General features: G+C 41.5%; 1 protein-coding gene across 4 annotated transcripts in view; it reads left to right on the top strand.

Moving 5' to 3' along the window:
* Window positions 1–18,071, top strand: part of GRIK1 (glutamate ionotropic receptor kainate type subunit 1) — a 171,686-nt gene that overhangs the window by 99,127 nt on the left and 54,488 nt on the right. For all 4 annotated transcript variants that reach the window (XM_076352726.1, XM_076352735.1, XM_076352745.1 and 1 more), the window contains exons 4-6: window positions 2,953–3,134; window positions 13,031–13,084; window positions 14,789–14,962. In XM_076352726.1, the coding sequence (XP_076208841.1) occupies window positions 2,953–3,134; window positions 13,031–13,084; window positions 14,789–14,962 (410 nt within the window). The remainder of the gene's footprint in view (window positions 1–2,952; window positions 3,135–13,030; window positions 13,085–14,788; window positions 14,963–18,071) is intronic.

The raw sequence follows: 18,071 nt of genomic DNA, 5'->3' as shown, positions 1-18,071 counted from the left end.
TTAAAAAATAAACAAAGGGAAATGGGGAAGTGAACACTTTCTACCAACATAAACTACCATGCTTACTGCCAACGTGCATGATTATTTGCCTGTTGGAACACTATGTTTATGTTAGGCATGTTTGAACTCCTAAATACATCACACACAACTTGCAGTAGTTCTAGACATCATGAAATGATATTAAATTTTCAAAAACAGTCACATATTTTAATATTTTACTCAAGTGTCAGAGCAAACCATTTCTCTTGATCAAACCACTAGTTGTAGCAGGAAATCCAGCCCCAAAGCTTACTGAATCCATCATTGTTGGAGACCACAAGATACTTTCTCAACAATACAGAAAATTCCCAACGCTGTTTCTGAAGGAAAAGGAGAAAGTGTTTAGAAGTCCGGGTAAAAGGCAGCAGAATACAGACAGTAGGCCAAGAAAGCTCGTGAAACAAGTCTGGTTTCCATCCTTATAGATTTTGTTTTGAAGCCCTAAATTGAGCCTTTCCTCTCAGTAGGACTGGCTAACACTCTCTCCAGGCCCTTCACAGTTCACACTCGGCCACCGCAGCTTCCACCTGGCCGGACTCTACAACATCTTTCCTACCCAAATTCCTGCTCCAGCACAGTCCTGCATCTCTGTTCAGGTCACATCACCAACTTTGCAGAGAGGGGGCCGATGCCCAGGATATGTCACTTCTGAGCCCTTCCCAGCTTGGCCGCTACTTCCTGCCCAACCTCATGGGCAGTCCGTGATGCCTCCTGCCTGTTGCAGGCTGAGCTCCAGATGGTCTCACCAAGCGAGAGAAAAGTGACTGCCCTAAGCACTGCACTTGCCCAGGCCTTCCCCACTCCCCTCAGGAGTCAGACTAAGCACTTCACATGTAAGATTTGTCCCAAATCAAGACTTGGTGGTATCATGTCCAAGGGTTTGGATTTGTTGAGCAGGAGGAAGAGGAAGGAGAGCACTGATGGTTATTCCCCTGTGCTATTAATTATGCTGGCAGTCAGTTGATTCAGGCTTTTGCCTGGTCCTCCAGAAAAATAACTGCAGTTCTTTTCACTGCTGCTTTGATTTCTTCAGTACATTATAGCTAGGCTTTGCCTTCACTTCATGTGGCAGTAGGAAGTGATGGGAAGTGCATGATCCAAGTCTCATGTGACTGAAGTAGACATTTTAAGGCACACAGCATTTTTCTTCACCCAAAAAGGAGATGGAGGTGGGTGGGCAAATCCTTTTCTTCTGCTCTTCACCACACTTGCACTTAAATACTTTTTGTTGCTGGAAAGAGAAGCAACAATACTCAGTCTGAGGCTGTGGATAAGATGCAAGATTCCCCTCATGCTTCCTCCAAAACCTTAGTTTTCCCTCTTAGAGTCGCCATTCATTACAGTGGCCAAGGCACTGCTGTCAGTGGCTGAACACTTGAGTGCATGGTACAACCAAGCTGCAGCTTTACAGCCAGATTACATAAACACCCCTGCTTGTTAGTCAGTGTTGGAAGCATGTGCCCCGTTCTCATAATAATGAGCTCAAATTGTTTCATATTTACACAGGCTGGCTTCGAGCCAGGCTCCAATCTCACAGCGTGTGCAGTAATTTACATCTAAATACTCATAATACTTAATATTCTGTATTGATTGTTGATACTTGAAAACCTGCAAAGAACTGACCCAGCATTGCAGGCGGAGGGAAAGATTATTTTTTTCAAAACACATTGCCAGTACTTGAGTGAAAGCCAACAGTCCTCAACATAGTAATCACTTGCTAACCTCAGAAGAAATAGTGATTCTTCATCTTGCCTTATATGCACCGTTGGACCATTCAACTAAGGACTTTTATGCACAAGACAAATATATACCCACTCCCAGTGGGAGAGCGATGAGTTTTTTTCGTATTAATAATTTGTTTGATTTTTGTTCAAGAAGTGGCTCTTGACTGTATTCTCTCTCTCTTTATGCATATTTTTAAGGCAGTCTTTTACTTTCACTCAGCAGGAGATCATGAGATTTTGCAGGTAAATTACGTTCATGGATAATGAGAAAGAGACTGTAATCACACACCTCAAAGAACTCTTTAACTATCTTACTTAGGTTTTGGAGGCAGTACAAATTACATAGGAGTGCTGAATTAGCTAGTAGAATTGCACTGTGTTTAAATACTTAGACAAATCTTCAACTGGTTGAGCTCCACTGACTTCAAATAAGCCATGTAGATTTGTACCAGCTGAAGACATAGTCTTAGAAATCATGTTCTTGTGTTTACAGATGTAGAGCTGGATCTCAAAATATTTCCGTTCTTTATAAGATCTCAGACTTGCTGAGTGACCTTACGCAAGTAATTTAATTTCATTATGCCCTCAGGCCTTTTCTCTAAACTGATGATAAGAAAAATTTAAGGGTCCCCCTCTGGGGTATTGCAACGTATGCTGGAATGAGGACAATGAGAGCCATATGGATGGCTATTAAGAATAATTATTGGTAAATGCCACTCAGGCTAACCACTGGCTTCTAAGTGAGCCACAATGGAGGTGCTGGCCATTGAACATTTTTCTCCCTCTGTCTCCCCTCATCTGCTCATGTTTGACATTAGGCAGGAAAGTTAGTAAGGAAGTTTCTTCAATTCTATGTTCTTGTTGTTTAATATTGAAATAATAATTAGCTGCCGGGGAAGAGGCATTATATCCTTTTTGCAATAAACTGTATCAATATAGCATCAATACAAACATATCCTATAGTCAACCAATTAAAAATACATTTTAGAATATTTAGATGTTGAAGCCAAGTATAGCCATGAAAAGGAAAAGCTATAACAATATTAGTAAGGAGGCTGGCAAATATAAACATAACAACTACCCTTTGGATATGTGAAATATGTTGGGACTGATAAAAGACCCTGTTTAAGTGACAATAAATACTCATTGTACAGAATGGTTAGCTGTATAATTGCGTATCATTTTTCAGGTCTAATTCGTCTGCAGGAGCTCATCAAAGCCCCTTCTAGATACAACATTAAAATCAAAATCCGCCAGCTACCCTCTGGGAATAAAGATGCCAGGCCTTTACTCAAGGAAATGAAGAAGGGCAAGGAGTTCTACGTGATATTTGATTGCTCACATGAAACGGCAGCAGAAATCCTTAAGCAGGTAAGGGGAAGGGGGTGAAAAAGCATGACATTAATTTTGTATCCTGAAAGTTGTCAGCCTCTTTGATTTTCATTTTCTGAGAAACACTAAAAAGAATGCATTTACCGGTTAGGACATAGGCTTGTTAATACCAGGGACAGAAGTTGTTACAGAATGTGCAGCAGCATCTGAGCACTCCACAAGACTTCAGGGCTTCACAGAGCCATAAGGACCAGCAGCAGTATTGATGTCTGAAGAGAAGCCCATAGATATCCCACAGAAGGAAATATGCATTTCTTTTTAATACTTCAGGTTCTGCTTGACTAGGAAGATTGCTGCATTTATTTTAGCTTGTCCTGGTTTAATCAACACAGTTTTTATGTCTTCCCCCACAAAAAAGAGAAAGAGCCCATTTTGGAGTGCTTAGGGAGCGGCTCACGTTGAGCTATTGCCTCCACAGAGGCTGCACATCAGGTTCAACGCTGACCGCAGCAACAACAGGGCATTAATCCACTGCAGACAAGAGCATAACTCTGCATTCGCTTCCCTGTAACAAAGCAAGAGCTGGTCTGCTAGCACTACCTCATCACATTTTAAACTCTGGTACAGCAAGAAGATGGAACAGGGACAGTATCAGAAGAAAAACGTATACTTTAAAATAGGAAGAGAGGCTATTGTGCAAGGGTTGACATAGCCCTGACCTAAGCATGAGAGTTGGACAGCCGCACAAGGCAAGGACAAACACCACAAAGCCTGATGTTAATGGGCTGGGACGTTACCAGGGGCACAGAGAGGGTGGTATAAATTAAAATTTACTGTTGTCACTTACTATATATTTCTAGACAATCAAAGTCTAAAGCACTGGCTCCTGCAATTCATTGACATATAGACAATAATACCAAGCAAGTAATAAATTGTGAATGGCATTTCCCTTTTTGCTGCAATTTTAGGTATTTGGGGTAGGGGGTTTTGGTTTTACTGTCAGTCGGTCTAATGGGAAACACTGATCCCAGAAGACCATCACAGAGGTTCCACAGATCTAAATGTACAGATATGGGCTGTCCCATAAAAGTTAAAACCCATGCTTCCAACCCAGAATGTTTTGCTGAAATATTTAAGTTATGCAGAGTAGCATTCTATATCAAAGTAAGTAAGACAACTTACTGGTTGCATTAGTCTGCGGAGCCTGAAACCATGCTCTCCAGACCGGAGAATCTTGGTCCTGTGAATACAGACATGCAGGATGATGTCCTAAATCAGATGCAACACAGCTGAGAACAGTACTCAAGTTCCCTTGAGCTGGTAGAGTTAGATTTATTGCTGTCAGGAAAGTAGGCCTGTACTAAATTTTCGGGTTTTCTCGGTGTAAGTTATATATTTAAGCTACAGCAGGGCCAGATGCAGGTATGGTGTTGGGAATGTGAGGGAAGAGCAAGGAGAGGGTGCGCAATCACACAGCTGCTCTCTCATGTGATGGGGAGCGCACTGTAGCAAGTGGCATTAATTGGGAAGGGGGGTGGACAGAAGAGCTGCTGTCCCCTCACTCAGATCCCTGTAGGGCTGTCCAAAAACATTAAAACATGACAGCAGGAACAAGCTGCTCCAATATGAGATTTGTGAGGGAAGAGTTAAACTGACAACACGAATTTTCAAGGGTCTGCAAGAAGAAAGTGCAGATGTCCGGCCCACTGCAGGAGGCACAAAGCTTCAAATATACCAGGCTGAGTATGAAAAAAAAAGAAAAATAACCTTAGTATCAAAAGAAGAAGAGGAAGTGCTAAAAGATGCACTAAGACAGGGCAAAGTGGCAGAACAGTTTGTGTGGGAAATGGATCAGGGAGACAACTGAAAGGCTGCAGATACAGATAATGCTCTCCAATGCCTTAAGAACTCGGAAAAGGATGGTGAATGGCAGTGTGGAAGAAAACAGGAAAATTGACCTGTGGGTCAGAGCTGCAGGAAAGGAAGCAACACAAATATAGGCTAGAAAGAAAGGGAAAATGGCTTTTATATGAAATAATTCTGTGGATGAATCTAGACGCTGGCAGCAGTAACTCAGGTGTTGAAGCTCCTCTGTCAAAGGCAGCTGTGAAATGGGAAGGTGTGGAGGGCTCTGAATTCGCGTCGGACCCATCTGATTGTGGGTTAGCTACATGAAGTTCCATGGTTCACATTCTCATCACTGCTCACAGAAACACCTATATAATTTTACACTGAAGAAAACAAGATATTAAAGAGAATGCTATAGAAATTATTTTAAGAAAACTCTGCAACGTTAGTAGAGAGTATTTTTGACTTTGTAAACGATCCAATAGATATTATGGGAAAAATACATATCATTGTTAAAGTATATAAGATTTCTCATAGGAGTAGGAATCAGAGCCCACAGTCACCTAAACCTGTCCCCAAAGCAACAATTTCTTGTCTGCCTACTGTATTTACGATAATGTGGTAGATGTTTAGTAGCCCATGCAGGAGAAGATAAATAAAGGAAGTGGAGATTTGTAGCGGGTTGGGGTGGGGAGGGTATTTTACAGATTAAAACTGCAGCAGGGTCACACAGGGACATTGCTCATGATCGGTTCCTGCGTGCTGCTCACCCTCCGAGCCTGCCCAGGTTCCCCCTCAAAAGCTTTGGACAAGGGTTTGCATTTCCCTCCTCCAAGCCCAAGAGTGCCCCCTCTGTACCAGGATCTGCTCACTTTCCTTTGGACAACCCCCAGCCAAGGAGGGCAGCATCCCTCACCTCCTCCAAGCCTCGTTGCCCTTCTTCCAGCGGTGCCAGTGCTGCCAGGGTTGGCAGCGGCAGCAATGGCTCTGCAAGCAGGGACTGCTCATGCCAGTGTTCAGGGGGCACCAGCTGTGGCACGGCTTGTTTCCCAGTAAAGAAGGGCAAGGGATGCCCAGAAGCTCTTTCTGGGAGCGAAAGGATTAGCACATCTGAAATTATGTCCTGAAAGAGTCAGCATATGGAGCTGGTTTTGGGAGTGTGTAGCCACATTACCAGGCTGTGGGACCAGGAGAGGTGACCTTTTCATTTGCCTCCTTCAACCTTTTGTTTACAAAACAGCACAAAAGACAGATTTCTTCTCTTAAATGAGACTATCTTTTGCTTATTTATAGCTACAACTAAATACCATTGAGCCACGCTTCTTCCTTGTGCACAAGAACAGGCAAATCAATAACCTAATTTAAACAAAATATAAAGCTTGCACATAACTGAATAACCTATTCCCTAAGCTCACACATTTCCCCTTCTCCCTGACATGCTGCAGGGAGCCCAGGCTTTCGCAGTCGCCAACCAGCTCAGTGAGGCCTGGCCCTCTCCTCACCCAGATGTGGAAGGAGCAAGGTGAAATTGTGATTATTAATTGCTGCCCTTTCCAAAAGTCACTTTAAATGTTCTCTCCACATTCCCTCACGAGGGTTGGTAACCTCATGCGACCGGTGCACGGCAGCTAAGGGCATTTTCCAGCTCTGTTGCCTCTACCAGGTAACCACCCAAACCAGCAGCTCCACTGCCCAAAGTGACCTGCTCCACAGGGATATGGATATTCCAAAATTACTTGAATCAGGAGGTTATGCCAGCAGGGTTTTCAAACAAGATGTACTGCACCAGCAGAGCTGATTGATTGAAAAAGTTGCAGCTGGTCTGTCACTCCCAAAGTCTACTTGAAAATCTTGACTGCTGGAGCTTTAAAGCTCATGAAGACTGAACAAATCATCTGACAAAAAGCGAGATCTAGCAGAGAATTAGACACCAAAAGCAGGAGCTAAGTGCAGCTGTGGCTTCTTAGGGTAAAATTGTGATCTCCAAAGTCCTGCTCAGGATCTGCTTAAGCTCTGTAGGAGCCTCCCTGTTTGACTTCAGCAGTGTCTGTCCTGCTCTGCTCCGAGGGTGCCTAGCATCTCTCTCCTTTCCAAGCCTAAAAATAGATATCCCTGAAAGACTGTGAGATAATAAGGCACTCCCCAAACTTGTCAAAGACCAGCAGGACTGAGTCCCTTACACAAGGAAGTTGGAAACGCTTTCTCAAGGAAAAATCTGGTGGTTACAACATTTACCTGAAATATTCTGTGGACAGAGATTTGGTGCTCTGTCTAGATTAGGTAAGCAAACCCACACGTCAGTTAAATCTAGCTATTGCAAATTGCAATCTGTTTTGCGCATGAATCTTCCAATATATCCTGCACATCCTGTATTTAGTCTGATATTGCCTTTTTGTATGAGGAACTTAATTCAAGACGTTAAGTTGTTATGGTTAACCTTCAATTTCTTCTTCTAACACACCAATAGTTGACATAGATTTTACTGCTAGGCAAACTCATCTCTCATAAATTACGTTGCTACTAGCCTTAAATTATCTGTTCCTTCCTCTACACCTCTAAAATACATTTTATGAAATGTACTGTATATATAATCAAGTTTAGGACACTCACAGAGCATTTTATAGACTTCTATGTTCACTTTCACTATGTGACAGACAAAGAGCAAAATAATTAATTCAGTTCCTACAGAAGTATGAAAACTAAGTGTCACCATAGTATACATTCCAGGTACAATAATAAATGTGAGAATATAAAACTTCAGTTCCTGAGTATGCTCCTTCTAGTAACTTGACAGGTAGGCTGAAGCCCGCTCTCTGCTAAGAAAAGGCAGGATTAGCTCTGTTCTCACTGCTGCTGGAGAAATACCAGTGGCAGATTCCCCCAGATGCCCCCAAGCCCAGGGTGAGAAGCAGAGACATACTTACCTCACTGGTTCTCCTCTCTTTTATTGATTTTATAAAGGGGTTGTTGATGGGAGGACATCCTCTTCTGGCTACCTGGTTACTGCTGAATGGCATCAGATGGCAAGAGCGTTGGTCCCTAGGGCATGCATGGGTTAAGACATCAGTAAAGACCATGGGCACAGAAATGGTGTGGCAGGGGTAATTCATCCTGAAATTTGGCAGCGCGCTTCAGTTCCCAAATCTAAATGTGGGTCTCTGTAGAAGTAAATGTGGCCATTGCCTTGGAAGCTTTATTCTGAGATTCGAAGATACAGCAGCACGGGCTATAAATCAGAGTACAGACTTTTGGGATCCTTGCTGCGTAACATCATAGCTGCACTATGCCGAGACCTCTGCTTCTCCGTTCTTGTTAGCTGTGCTGTCTAGATGAAAGCAATACTAGTTACATAAAGTCAGCGCAGTGCCATCCATGCTACATCTTGCACAGGTAGTTCTTCGCTTCCTTGGAAGATTCACTGGGTGGTGCAAATGCAAGTAGACTTTCAAACCAAAAGAGTGTTTTCAGTCTTGGTACGGTGAGATGATGTCCATGCTGGAGTTTGAAAGGTAATGCTGCTACCCTAGCTCCCTGGGATCTCTTCGGGAAGCAGAAGGAGCCAACCACAGCTGACTGGGACCCTGGGCCAACACATTTGTCCTGCCCTATTGCTATGGACCTTGCTTCCAGCTGGACTCCAATACTAGCAAAGTATTTACAGAATATATCTTGTTTCCTGACATGGCTCATGTCCATGTTGGAGGATCTCTATACCACTCCAGCTGGACCACTGCTGTGACTGAGTGGGATGCAGATTTCCAGTGAGATAAGTCATGTCCAAGTAAAGCTGTCTACATAGAGTCCAGGGAAGCACTGTAAGCACAATATAAACCTTTTATATTGAACACTTGAGGGGCAAGGAGGCAGAGGGGCTTTTATTCATTATGGTGTATCTTGCTGATCTTAAAAAACAGTGGTGGTACTAATTAATTGGATAATGAAATGCATTCATTTAATGGTCATGAAATTAAATAATAGCATGAGTGAGGGAAATGCAAAGTGAAAACCAGCAAAGTATTTGATGCAGTTCCCGCTAATATGCTTCACCATCATTCTGGTTTCAGCCCGCCTTGAAGGAAGACTGACACTAGCTCTAAATGAGGTGGTGATTTTTACAAGATGAACAAATGCAGGTTGGAGCTGGGATATGATGCAAGCCAGGAACAGGGCACCCAAAGAGATTTACAGACATAAGAGAGAATATTTTTACCCAGTTTCTGTCAGCTTGCCATATATAATTTGACCACTGATACCTTTTCAGATTCACATTGCAGTTCATGACCCACGGCTAAAAGTACAGGTCTGCGAAAGACAAGGCCCAAACTTCTGATCTGAAATGGATAATTAGAGATGGAAGTCTCTTTATCTTGTTTGCCAAGATAATCCATAATCCAACCGTATCTGAGTTTGGCTGAAGAACAGATTTTATACAGGGTAGGATGGGTAGGAGATCTACTTACTGTGGGACTTAGATGAATGTAAGCTAGTGAAACCAGGCTGGAATATTCTCCAATGGTGAATTCTCATTCTCAGTTCTCCAATGGAGAATATTCCAGCCTGGTTTCACTAGCTTACATTCATCTAAGTCCCACGGTAATTAAAAGCTGTTATTATTTAAATAGGACATTTATATCAAATGCATAATTATTTAAATAATTACACGCAAAGTTATTTAAATAGGAATGTGTAATGAAATCTCATTCTAGTTTCTTATGGGCAGCTATATGTACATAAACTAATCATGTTGCCTTCCCTTCTCTCTTCTGGGCTGCTATGCTCATTTTCTCTAGTGGGGAGGACACTTGCTCTGTGGGAAAAGCCTGTGCAGCTGCTTTGCAAGGTACTTCAGAGGTGTCCCAACCTGAAAGGAGTCTTTGCTCTTACCATGCTTTTATTATTGTCTCACTCCTGGTAGTTCCTAGAGGCTGCTTTCCCTGTATTTGCTGTGTTGCAAACACACAGCAGAAGATGAGTCCTTGCAACTCTCCTATTTACTACTAATAGGAGCATCCAAGTCATTAAGGCTTGGGAGTCATTAATGCTTTAGGGTGTCCAGCATGATACTCAGCATTCCTCTTGCTTTTGCTTTAACTTGTTTTTCATCTCCTGTTTTCCTAATACCATCCATCAGAGTGGGCATTTGCTACTGTCATTAAATCGTCATTCATTGGGAATTTTACTTAGTGACCATATTACCCTAAAACATAAATAAGTTATTATTACAAAGTCTTTACAATCCATGAATAAAAAGCACCCTATTTAGGTCAATCTACAGAGCTAACTCACATGTCACAGTGATGTCTAAGTGCTATATAACTGTTAACTACTTATCATCCTTAATGACTGTTAGAGGGGAGGACATCCAGTTAAGGCTATTCTTGTGACCGATGCTAAGTGAGAGGGCAGAGCTCAGTGGCAGATCAGGGCCCAGCCTGGGACAGATCCAACATCAACTCTTATTCCTTAACTGGACAAGGACATTATTAACATGTGTGTGCCACTTACAAGCTCCCTTCCAGCTGTCTGTATCTTTGTACCTTAACTGAGTCATCATTAGTATAGAAAATACAAAAAATGACATGTTGATTAAACTTTCCTGGGCTGCTGCAATACTTTCTTTGGAAGAATTTTAGCGAGCATCTCTCATGGAGCCCTTGGGTGCAGGGTCCTTGGCAAATCCATGGCACCCTTCCAGCAATTGCCATTGTGAACCTGTGTCTTGTTATGGCAAATAACATTGCTGGCTGAACCTCGCTTTTTACATGCAATTGCCTTCGGTTTTCAGGGGGGTTTGCTCTGTTTTTTTTTTCCAAAGACAATCCTGTAGCATGACTTTTGAAATCATCATTATTCACAGGTATGTGTGTGTCCTGCCAGCTCTGTTTATAGCACATTACTTGGGAATCAATATTCTCATAAAAAGTTTTAATCAAAAATGTGTTCAGGAGGCAAACACTTCTCTCAGGCTACTACCCTTGGATTTGTGAGGAAAGCAATAACTGGGCTACCTTGGATTAACAAGCTGGTTACCCAGTAGCAGTGTAGCTGCAGCAGCACAAGCTAGGTAATGCTTCCCAAAGATCCAGGCTACACACTTTATAATCATTCTAGTTAATGTATCTGTCTAGTTAATGTAAAGTTGTATTTTAAGGTATTATATGGCTTAGCATTTTCCTGGTTCTCCACTGTCTTACTATTTCTACGCAGGCAGATTGCAGTTTATATCCTCTGATAACAGAAGTACAATGGCTTGATGTCAGCTCTTCTATCTCAAGCTAGAATTAAAACTGTAATGAATCAATAATTTAAATCTGGGTATTTGTATCTTCCTATTTACACTTATTAGTATGAACTTGCTTTCATATTAATGTAGCACCATGGACTAACCGCATACTTCCTGTAGAGGACCAAATAAATTTAGACATACAGAGGATTACCTGGGCTCAGGCCACATCTGTACAACCTAGCAGCTGGTCCGTGCCCCATATGAAGCAATGGGGTTATTTCAATACAGTTTCAGCTCAAAGGAGACCTGCATCATAAAAATCCCAACTGGCAACTCCTTCCCATAGCAGGGACCTTAGACACAGAAATCCGATGGCTCCAGGCAGCAGAACTGAGTCCAGCCAGGTCAGCTGGGAAACACAGCACACAAACGTTTCCACTGATGTTACCATATACCAGTTTCTGTGTGTAAATAGGGAAGGAACATCAGTCTCTGGGATTGCTAGATTGCTCATTTCTACAGGTAATAAAATAACTCTAAGAAATAGAATAGAAGAGGATTAATAAAATAAGAAATAAAAAAGGCAATTCTCACATGTAAATTCAGTGGAGCATTTCAAGAAAATACTTGCCTTCTGTCTTGATTTTTAATGGCTGGAAATGGCTTGGTTGTTTGTGATTAACACTGAGCTGTTTTTATTATCTATTGCAGCTTAGAAAGTTTAGGTTCTTCCCTTTTTTTGTGTGAGGAATTGCCATACACAATCACACAACTGGTTTTCAGAGGCTTTTGCCATGAAAGAGAATTTTGGCAAGCCAAATCACACTATTTTCCCCTGTCTTTCAAACAGCTATTCAGGCACTGCTAGAAGTGTCCTAAAATACTATTAATAGCAGATGCTTACATTACTGTGATCAAGACTGAATAACATTTAACCTTTGTCTGTGTTACTGTCATGATAATGAATTCTTCAGTAGTTTCCTAGCTCATAATTCCTCCTCCTCCTCACAAGATCCCAGAGAGGGCAAAACGCTTGCATCATGGTAATAGTGTGTATGGACACAGCAACAAGCGTAGGTGATGCTGGGCTGAAACTGTAGAGCATCCTGTTATACACCATCAGGCATGGTTTTTTATTTAAGCATTGCTAACGATTTTTGGAGAGGGGCTGAGGGAACAAAACACATCCCTCTCAAAGTTTCCTGCAACGTGAGGGCTAGGAAGAGAAACTTCATCCTCTTCTGCCCGAGGTGGCCAGTCAGTATGCTTTTAAACGCCATCCTTACCTTGCAGACCTTCAAAAGGTCTGACTCTGGAAAATTAATCCAGACTAGAAATCCTTTCATACTGGTTGTTTTGACAACCTCCTGCAGACCTGCATTCCCCAGGTGGAACAAAAGGCATTTATAGAAGATTTTTTCTTTTTGGTTTTCTGGTTTACTTCAGTGAGCGCTCACCGAGTGTCTTGTTCTCACATGATAATGCAGAATTAAAAAAACCCTGCACCTAAGTACTTTTCCCTACAAATTCCGTTGTCTGCCAGTAAATTCCTTTGTAACACTTCTAAACTGCAGACTAAAGAATTTCACTGTTAAAAAATCATCTCCTCATTATCGCTAGTCATTTTTCTTGTCCTAGAAGTTCCACAATCTTTAATCTCTTTCCTGAGCAAAGGTGATAAAAACATAAATTAAATACAATATATTTTTTGCTCCTGAAGAAAAATGTAGGTTTTATTGTAATCAAGTTTACATAACCTGTAACGTATTGTTCCAGATGAACCCATGCTTTTCAAAAGACAGTGCAGTACACTGAAAGCATCCAGTGTAAAGTACATTGACCTTTCAACTTCTTTCAACAGATTCTCTCCATGGGAATGATGACCGAATACTACCACTACTTTTTTACAACACTGGTAAGGAACACTAAGGATTTGGGGGTGAATTTTCTCTGTGGCAGAAAAGATGACTAAAAATTTACACTTTTTCTAGGAGATCTTTTTTGCCATTATTCAAGGAAACCCCTGGAGAATGAGTACTAACATTCCTTTGTAATATCAGGAGTCACAATTTTGTAAGGAAGCTGTTTTGCAGTATCTGTGGGGCTGGCTAACACTTTAATACGATGAAAATTAATTGCAGTATTGTGTTTAAAGAGGAGCCATCGGTATGGGTGGATCAGAGTGAAACAAAATAATGAATGAATGGCTTTGCGATGGAGCCGAGGGCAAGCACCGTGGGCGGTGCAGTTCGTTGCTAAAATGTTTAATTTACTTATAAAAACACAAAATCACATATGTATAAAATCACATGGCAAATTTTATAGTAAAAGAAAAACCCTAAATTTTCTTTTATTCTACAAATCTATAAATACTTGTTTCAGCACTTTTTTCCTATATTTTAACTTATATGCTATGTATAAATATAACTCAATCCATGCTTAATGTCCGTTTGCATTATAGACTAGAAAGACAGCAAAGAATCAGTATTGCTAGAACAATCCTAGAGGGCTGGATTACATCTGTTCATGTGCATCAGCTTATTCTTTATTTCCTTTCCATATAAAATTTTATGTGGAAGTGAAAAATCATTTTGAATCCAATAGTCAATTCATTAGTCAGAAAAGACTCTCTAGCTGTTTGGAACTTGAAGTAGTAGCTTGAAATAGTTCTCTTTGAGCCCATTTTAACATGAAGGAAGATGTGAAAATTTAGGATTTACTGTGGAACTTACAGTTTTATACAATAGCAGTGAATCTAACATAAAATGGTAACCACCATCAACAATATGCATGAGATAGTATAGAGGAGTACGCAGTGCTGGTGGTATCTCAGCGTTGTGGTATTGTAAATGTTGACATTTTGATGGTTACTATGGTATTAAACCATGACCAACGCATTTGTCATTTTACTGGCCTGCTGGGATCAGCAAAAAGTTGTTTTGAAAAACAGCCTTCAGGCTTTGAAAAGCAGTTATCATATTTTCACTGCCTGATAAATACAGCTGTGGAGTGTGCCACACAATTCTATCACTTAGAATATCCATTATTTTCCTGCCCTGTAAATGCCGAGCACTGAAATGCATAGTCTCACTGTGCACTGGCCTGACACGTCCATTAGACATACTGGCAGCAAGTCACCTGAAGGAGGCAAGGCAGGAGAAAAATGGGATTCATAAGTAGTAAAAGTGTATCGCTCTCGACATCTCTTGGAATTTTCCTTCCCCGAGTTGAGAAATAAGCTTGACATTGGCTGGCTAGTTCCTCATGTTGGTTTGTCAGAGCTGCAACACTGTTAGAGGACTGCTATAAATTAAAATTAAATACTGTTGTGCAGGTTGATTGCAAAATAGTGTTGTTGTGAGGAACTGATTTTTACATTCCAACAAAGCAGATATGTGGTTTGTCATAAATTTCACACAGCTTTGGTTTATTCAGATTTATAAGTGAAGCGGTCATGACTAGGCTTTGAGGGCAAGCAGAGCGTTCACAGGGAAAAAAAAAACAGCACTTGAGCTTTGGATTGAAAAACAAATACAATTTTGGCGTAATTGTACCTTCTGAACATTCTGCTTTAAAAATACTACATCTGGTTTTGTTTGTTTTCTTAATGATGATTTAGGATCTATTTGCATTAGACCTGGAACCCTACAGGTACAGCGGAGTAAATATGACAGGGTTTCGCCTGCTCAACATCGAGAACCCGCAAGTTTCATCAGTCATTGAGAAATGGTCAATGGAGCGTCTGCAGGCGCCACCAAAACCAGAGACTGGCCTCCTTGACGGCATGATGACAGTAAGTGCACAACCACAATGATGGAGGGGCGTCTACAGCGTGCTTCGCAATGCTGTTCTAGCAGATGTGAACCAATCCCGTTACTGTTTTATTTCACAATGCAAATGCTGAAGAAGCATCCCCAAAACAGAATTCCTTTTACCTGCTTCTGTCCAAAAGTTTATTTGCCCCATGAACCAATGTTGCACTCATCTGTGTGACAAACCACTGCCGGGCAGCTCTAGAGATGAGTGACAATTCTCCATCACGGTGCCGTCCAGCTAACACCATTCATCTTATTGTTGTCAAATGTATATACTGCTGCCTCATTTCTCTAATAATGTTCTGGATGGAGTGAAGAACATAACAGGAAATAAAAACTTTCAGAGCAGGTATACGATTTATAACCTGCAGTGAAAGGTATTGTACATGTGGACAGGTAATAGCATTTTTAAATTGGAAAAGTGCCCTTTCTCTTCATTTCCACCATCTACCGCAACTCTGGCTTTTAAGATATAATTTAAAGATAAATGAAAGGTTTTATCAAGCCAGGAAATTAGGACTTCCTCCCTATCACTCCCCCAAGAAGTAAAGGAAAGAATAGGAACAATTACATGGGCAGCAGGACTCCATTCGGTTTTGTGGGGTGAAGGGTTGCCATCTTTTTGCAATATAAGATAATGTATCTTATGTACTGAGTAGAGTTCAAAGTGATATGAAATAGAATTTATTGCAGATGATTGCAGGGAAAATTTTGAAACATCCTAACATCCTGAAGAGAAATGTATTATGTGTGCTATCTCTAGCATTTAAAAAAAAATGTTGCTTTTTTGGGTAGTGCCATTGTGCTCACGCATATGCAAAGCAGGGGAGAAAGCGGTCCCTGGGAACTTCTGACGTGAATACACAAGACCTGCAAGGGTAGCTATTCACACATAGTTATTCACCTGCATTCATCCAACTGTAAAACTAGGAAAACCAAAGTTCTTACTAGATTCTTATGCTCTCCTTTGTGTCTCTGACTCTTATCCTCTCCTTTGCATCTCTGTAATCTCTTAGTGTCCTTGATGCTCTGAAACAGCATGAGCACTAAGGAAAGCATCTTCCTAGTTGGCTGTGATCATTTAAATATTCATAGCAAGTTCTGCTTATTCGGTTTGATGGAGAGCTGCAATACTGCTATATTTCATTAGACAATAAGGCTATGACAAGCTGCACGGTATAAGGAGATCAGGATTACATGTCCTATTGTTAACTCAGGATTTCTCCCTTCTGGTTGATCTATATTGTTTGCCCTGATATCAGCTTGTGGGAAGTAAGCAGGGCATGACCAAGACAGTTTTGAGTTCATGTCCCATTTTATGTGCAAACTGCACACAGAGGCATAGTTGTTCTAATGAGGTCTTTGGGTTTCTTTGCAATAATTTAAATAGAATATGAAAAACAGAAAAACAAGTTCCAGGACTCTTAGTCCCTTTCTTCTTATGCACAAGTACAGACATTAATATAAGGCGGTTTGCTTCAGAAAATGAGGAGACTTTTTGTTCATCCGTGCAACCCCAGGCCCTAAACCAGAACAACAGTGAGGGGAGAAATAAAAGGCTAAGGGAGGTAATATAACCTCCCAGTTGCTCCACGGCAGGATGGATGAGTAACAAGTTACACCAGCATGAGATTCAAACAGCCGAGTCTGGTAATGCTGCCAACGTACAAACACTGTGGGATGCACCATGTTATCAAGTAAAAGCATCGGTGGTCCCAGGTAGGAGTGCAAAGTGAGGTGCTGAAGCATTTTTACCACGTATCTCCAGAGTCTCTAGGCCTGGGACCCGGGCAGACTGGGACTCCAGTGATCAAGTAAAATTCAATCCTGAATGGACATGTCCCCAGTCTAATGTAAAAACCGATCTGAAGTCCATTGACATTGATGGGAATCTTTCCATTGATTTTGAGGTATTTTGCATCAGGTCTTTAGTCTCCAGATTCGCTTGGAACAACTATCTGTTTTAAGACACTTGACACTGAGAACAGCTGTTATTGTCTCCTCCTGTTTGACTCACCATTTATTATGTTTTCAATTTGCTCTGATTGTGGGAGCATTGTTCTGGGCAGATCCTGACTAGCGTGTCAAGAGCGATTCCTCATCTGCAGTATATTAAGATCAGTTGATAAATTCAGATCACATTTGATTGCCAGCAAAAACCTCCAATGTTGATAAGACTGATGCTGTTGTAATTTACTTAGGTAAATGAAACAGACAAAGAATCAAATCTATTAATTTCCCAAAGGAATTGCATGGGAAAGGAATAAAAAATGGATTAGCTTTGCAGTTCATATAAATGAGTCCAGTTTCTCATCTGCAGAGTTAGTACTTTTTTTTTAAGGCCCCTGCTTAATTATTCAGTAGCTTTACAAGAAAGGTAAGCACTTCCTTTCTACAGCATCCCTGTGCGTTAAGCGAAACATGGCCATTCCCACCTCACACATGAGAGCACTGAAGCACAATGCAAGTGTAGGTGAGATTTTTCTAAAACTTCCCAGTGATAAAGGGTGACGGGGTGTGCCATCTCAGTTTGGGGCTTACTGGGCATGTTTTTAAACCAATAAACCCATTCTCAAAAGAAATACAGATGCACAAACAGCATCCGGTAATTTTAGTAATATTTAAGTATCTAAGGGCTGTATTCATCTGCCCTGTCTTAGATAACTAGAAGTTAGATGTATAAGTCCAACTTAATCACCAAAAAAGACACCTCAAAGGGACAGTTCACCTCTCTCTAAGACAGCATGGGAGGTATGGCAGGGGAACAGCCCTAGCCAAATCTCGGTGGGGCCATTTCACACATTTGTGCCAAAGACCAAGATCCTTGAGGGCAGTAGACACTTAGAGACAGTAGAAACCTGTCCAGTGGAATACCTACCAGGTGCTCGGTAGGATTGATTCTCCTGGAAAGCAGGGCCTGCCTACCCTGTGGAGAAGAAAGCAATCCCACAAGTGCCGTGAGAAGAGTGGCGATGGGGAGCCAGTACGGGCCCCACGCGGGCAGCCCTCCCACATATCCCCATGCCATGCCACCATGACACGCCAACCTGCAGGCTGGGCAGAGACTGGCTTGAGCACCTGCATGGT

The sequence above is a fragment of the Aptenodytes patagonicus genome, chromosome 1, assembly GCF_965638725.1.
Source record: "Aptenodytes patagonicus chromosome 1, bAptPat1.pri.cur, whole genome shotgun sequence".
Lineage (NCBI taxonomy): Eukaryota > Metazoa > Chordata > Aves > Sphenisciformes > Spheniscidae > Aptenodytes > Aptenodytes patagonicus.
Note: the sequence above shows the minus strand (reverse complement) of the source record. Positions and strands in the feature narration are given on the sequence as shown.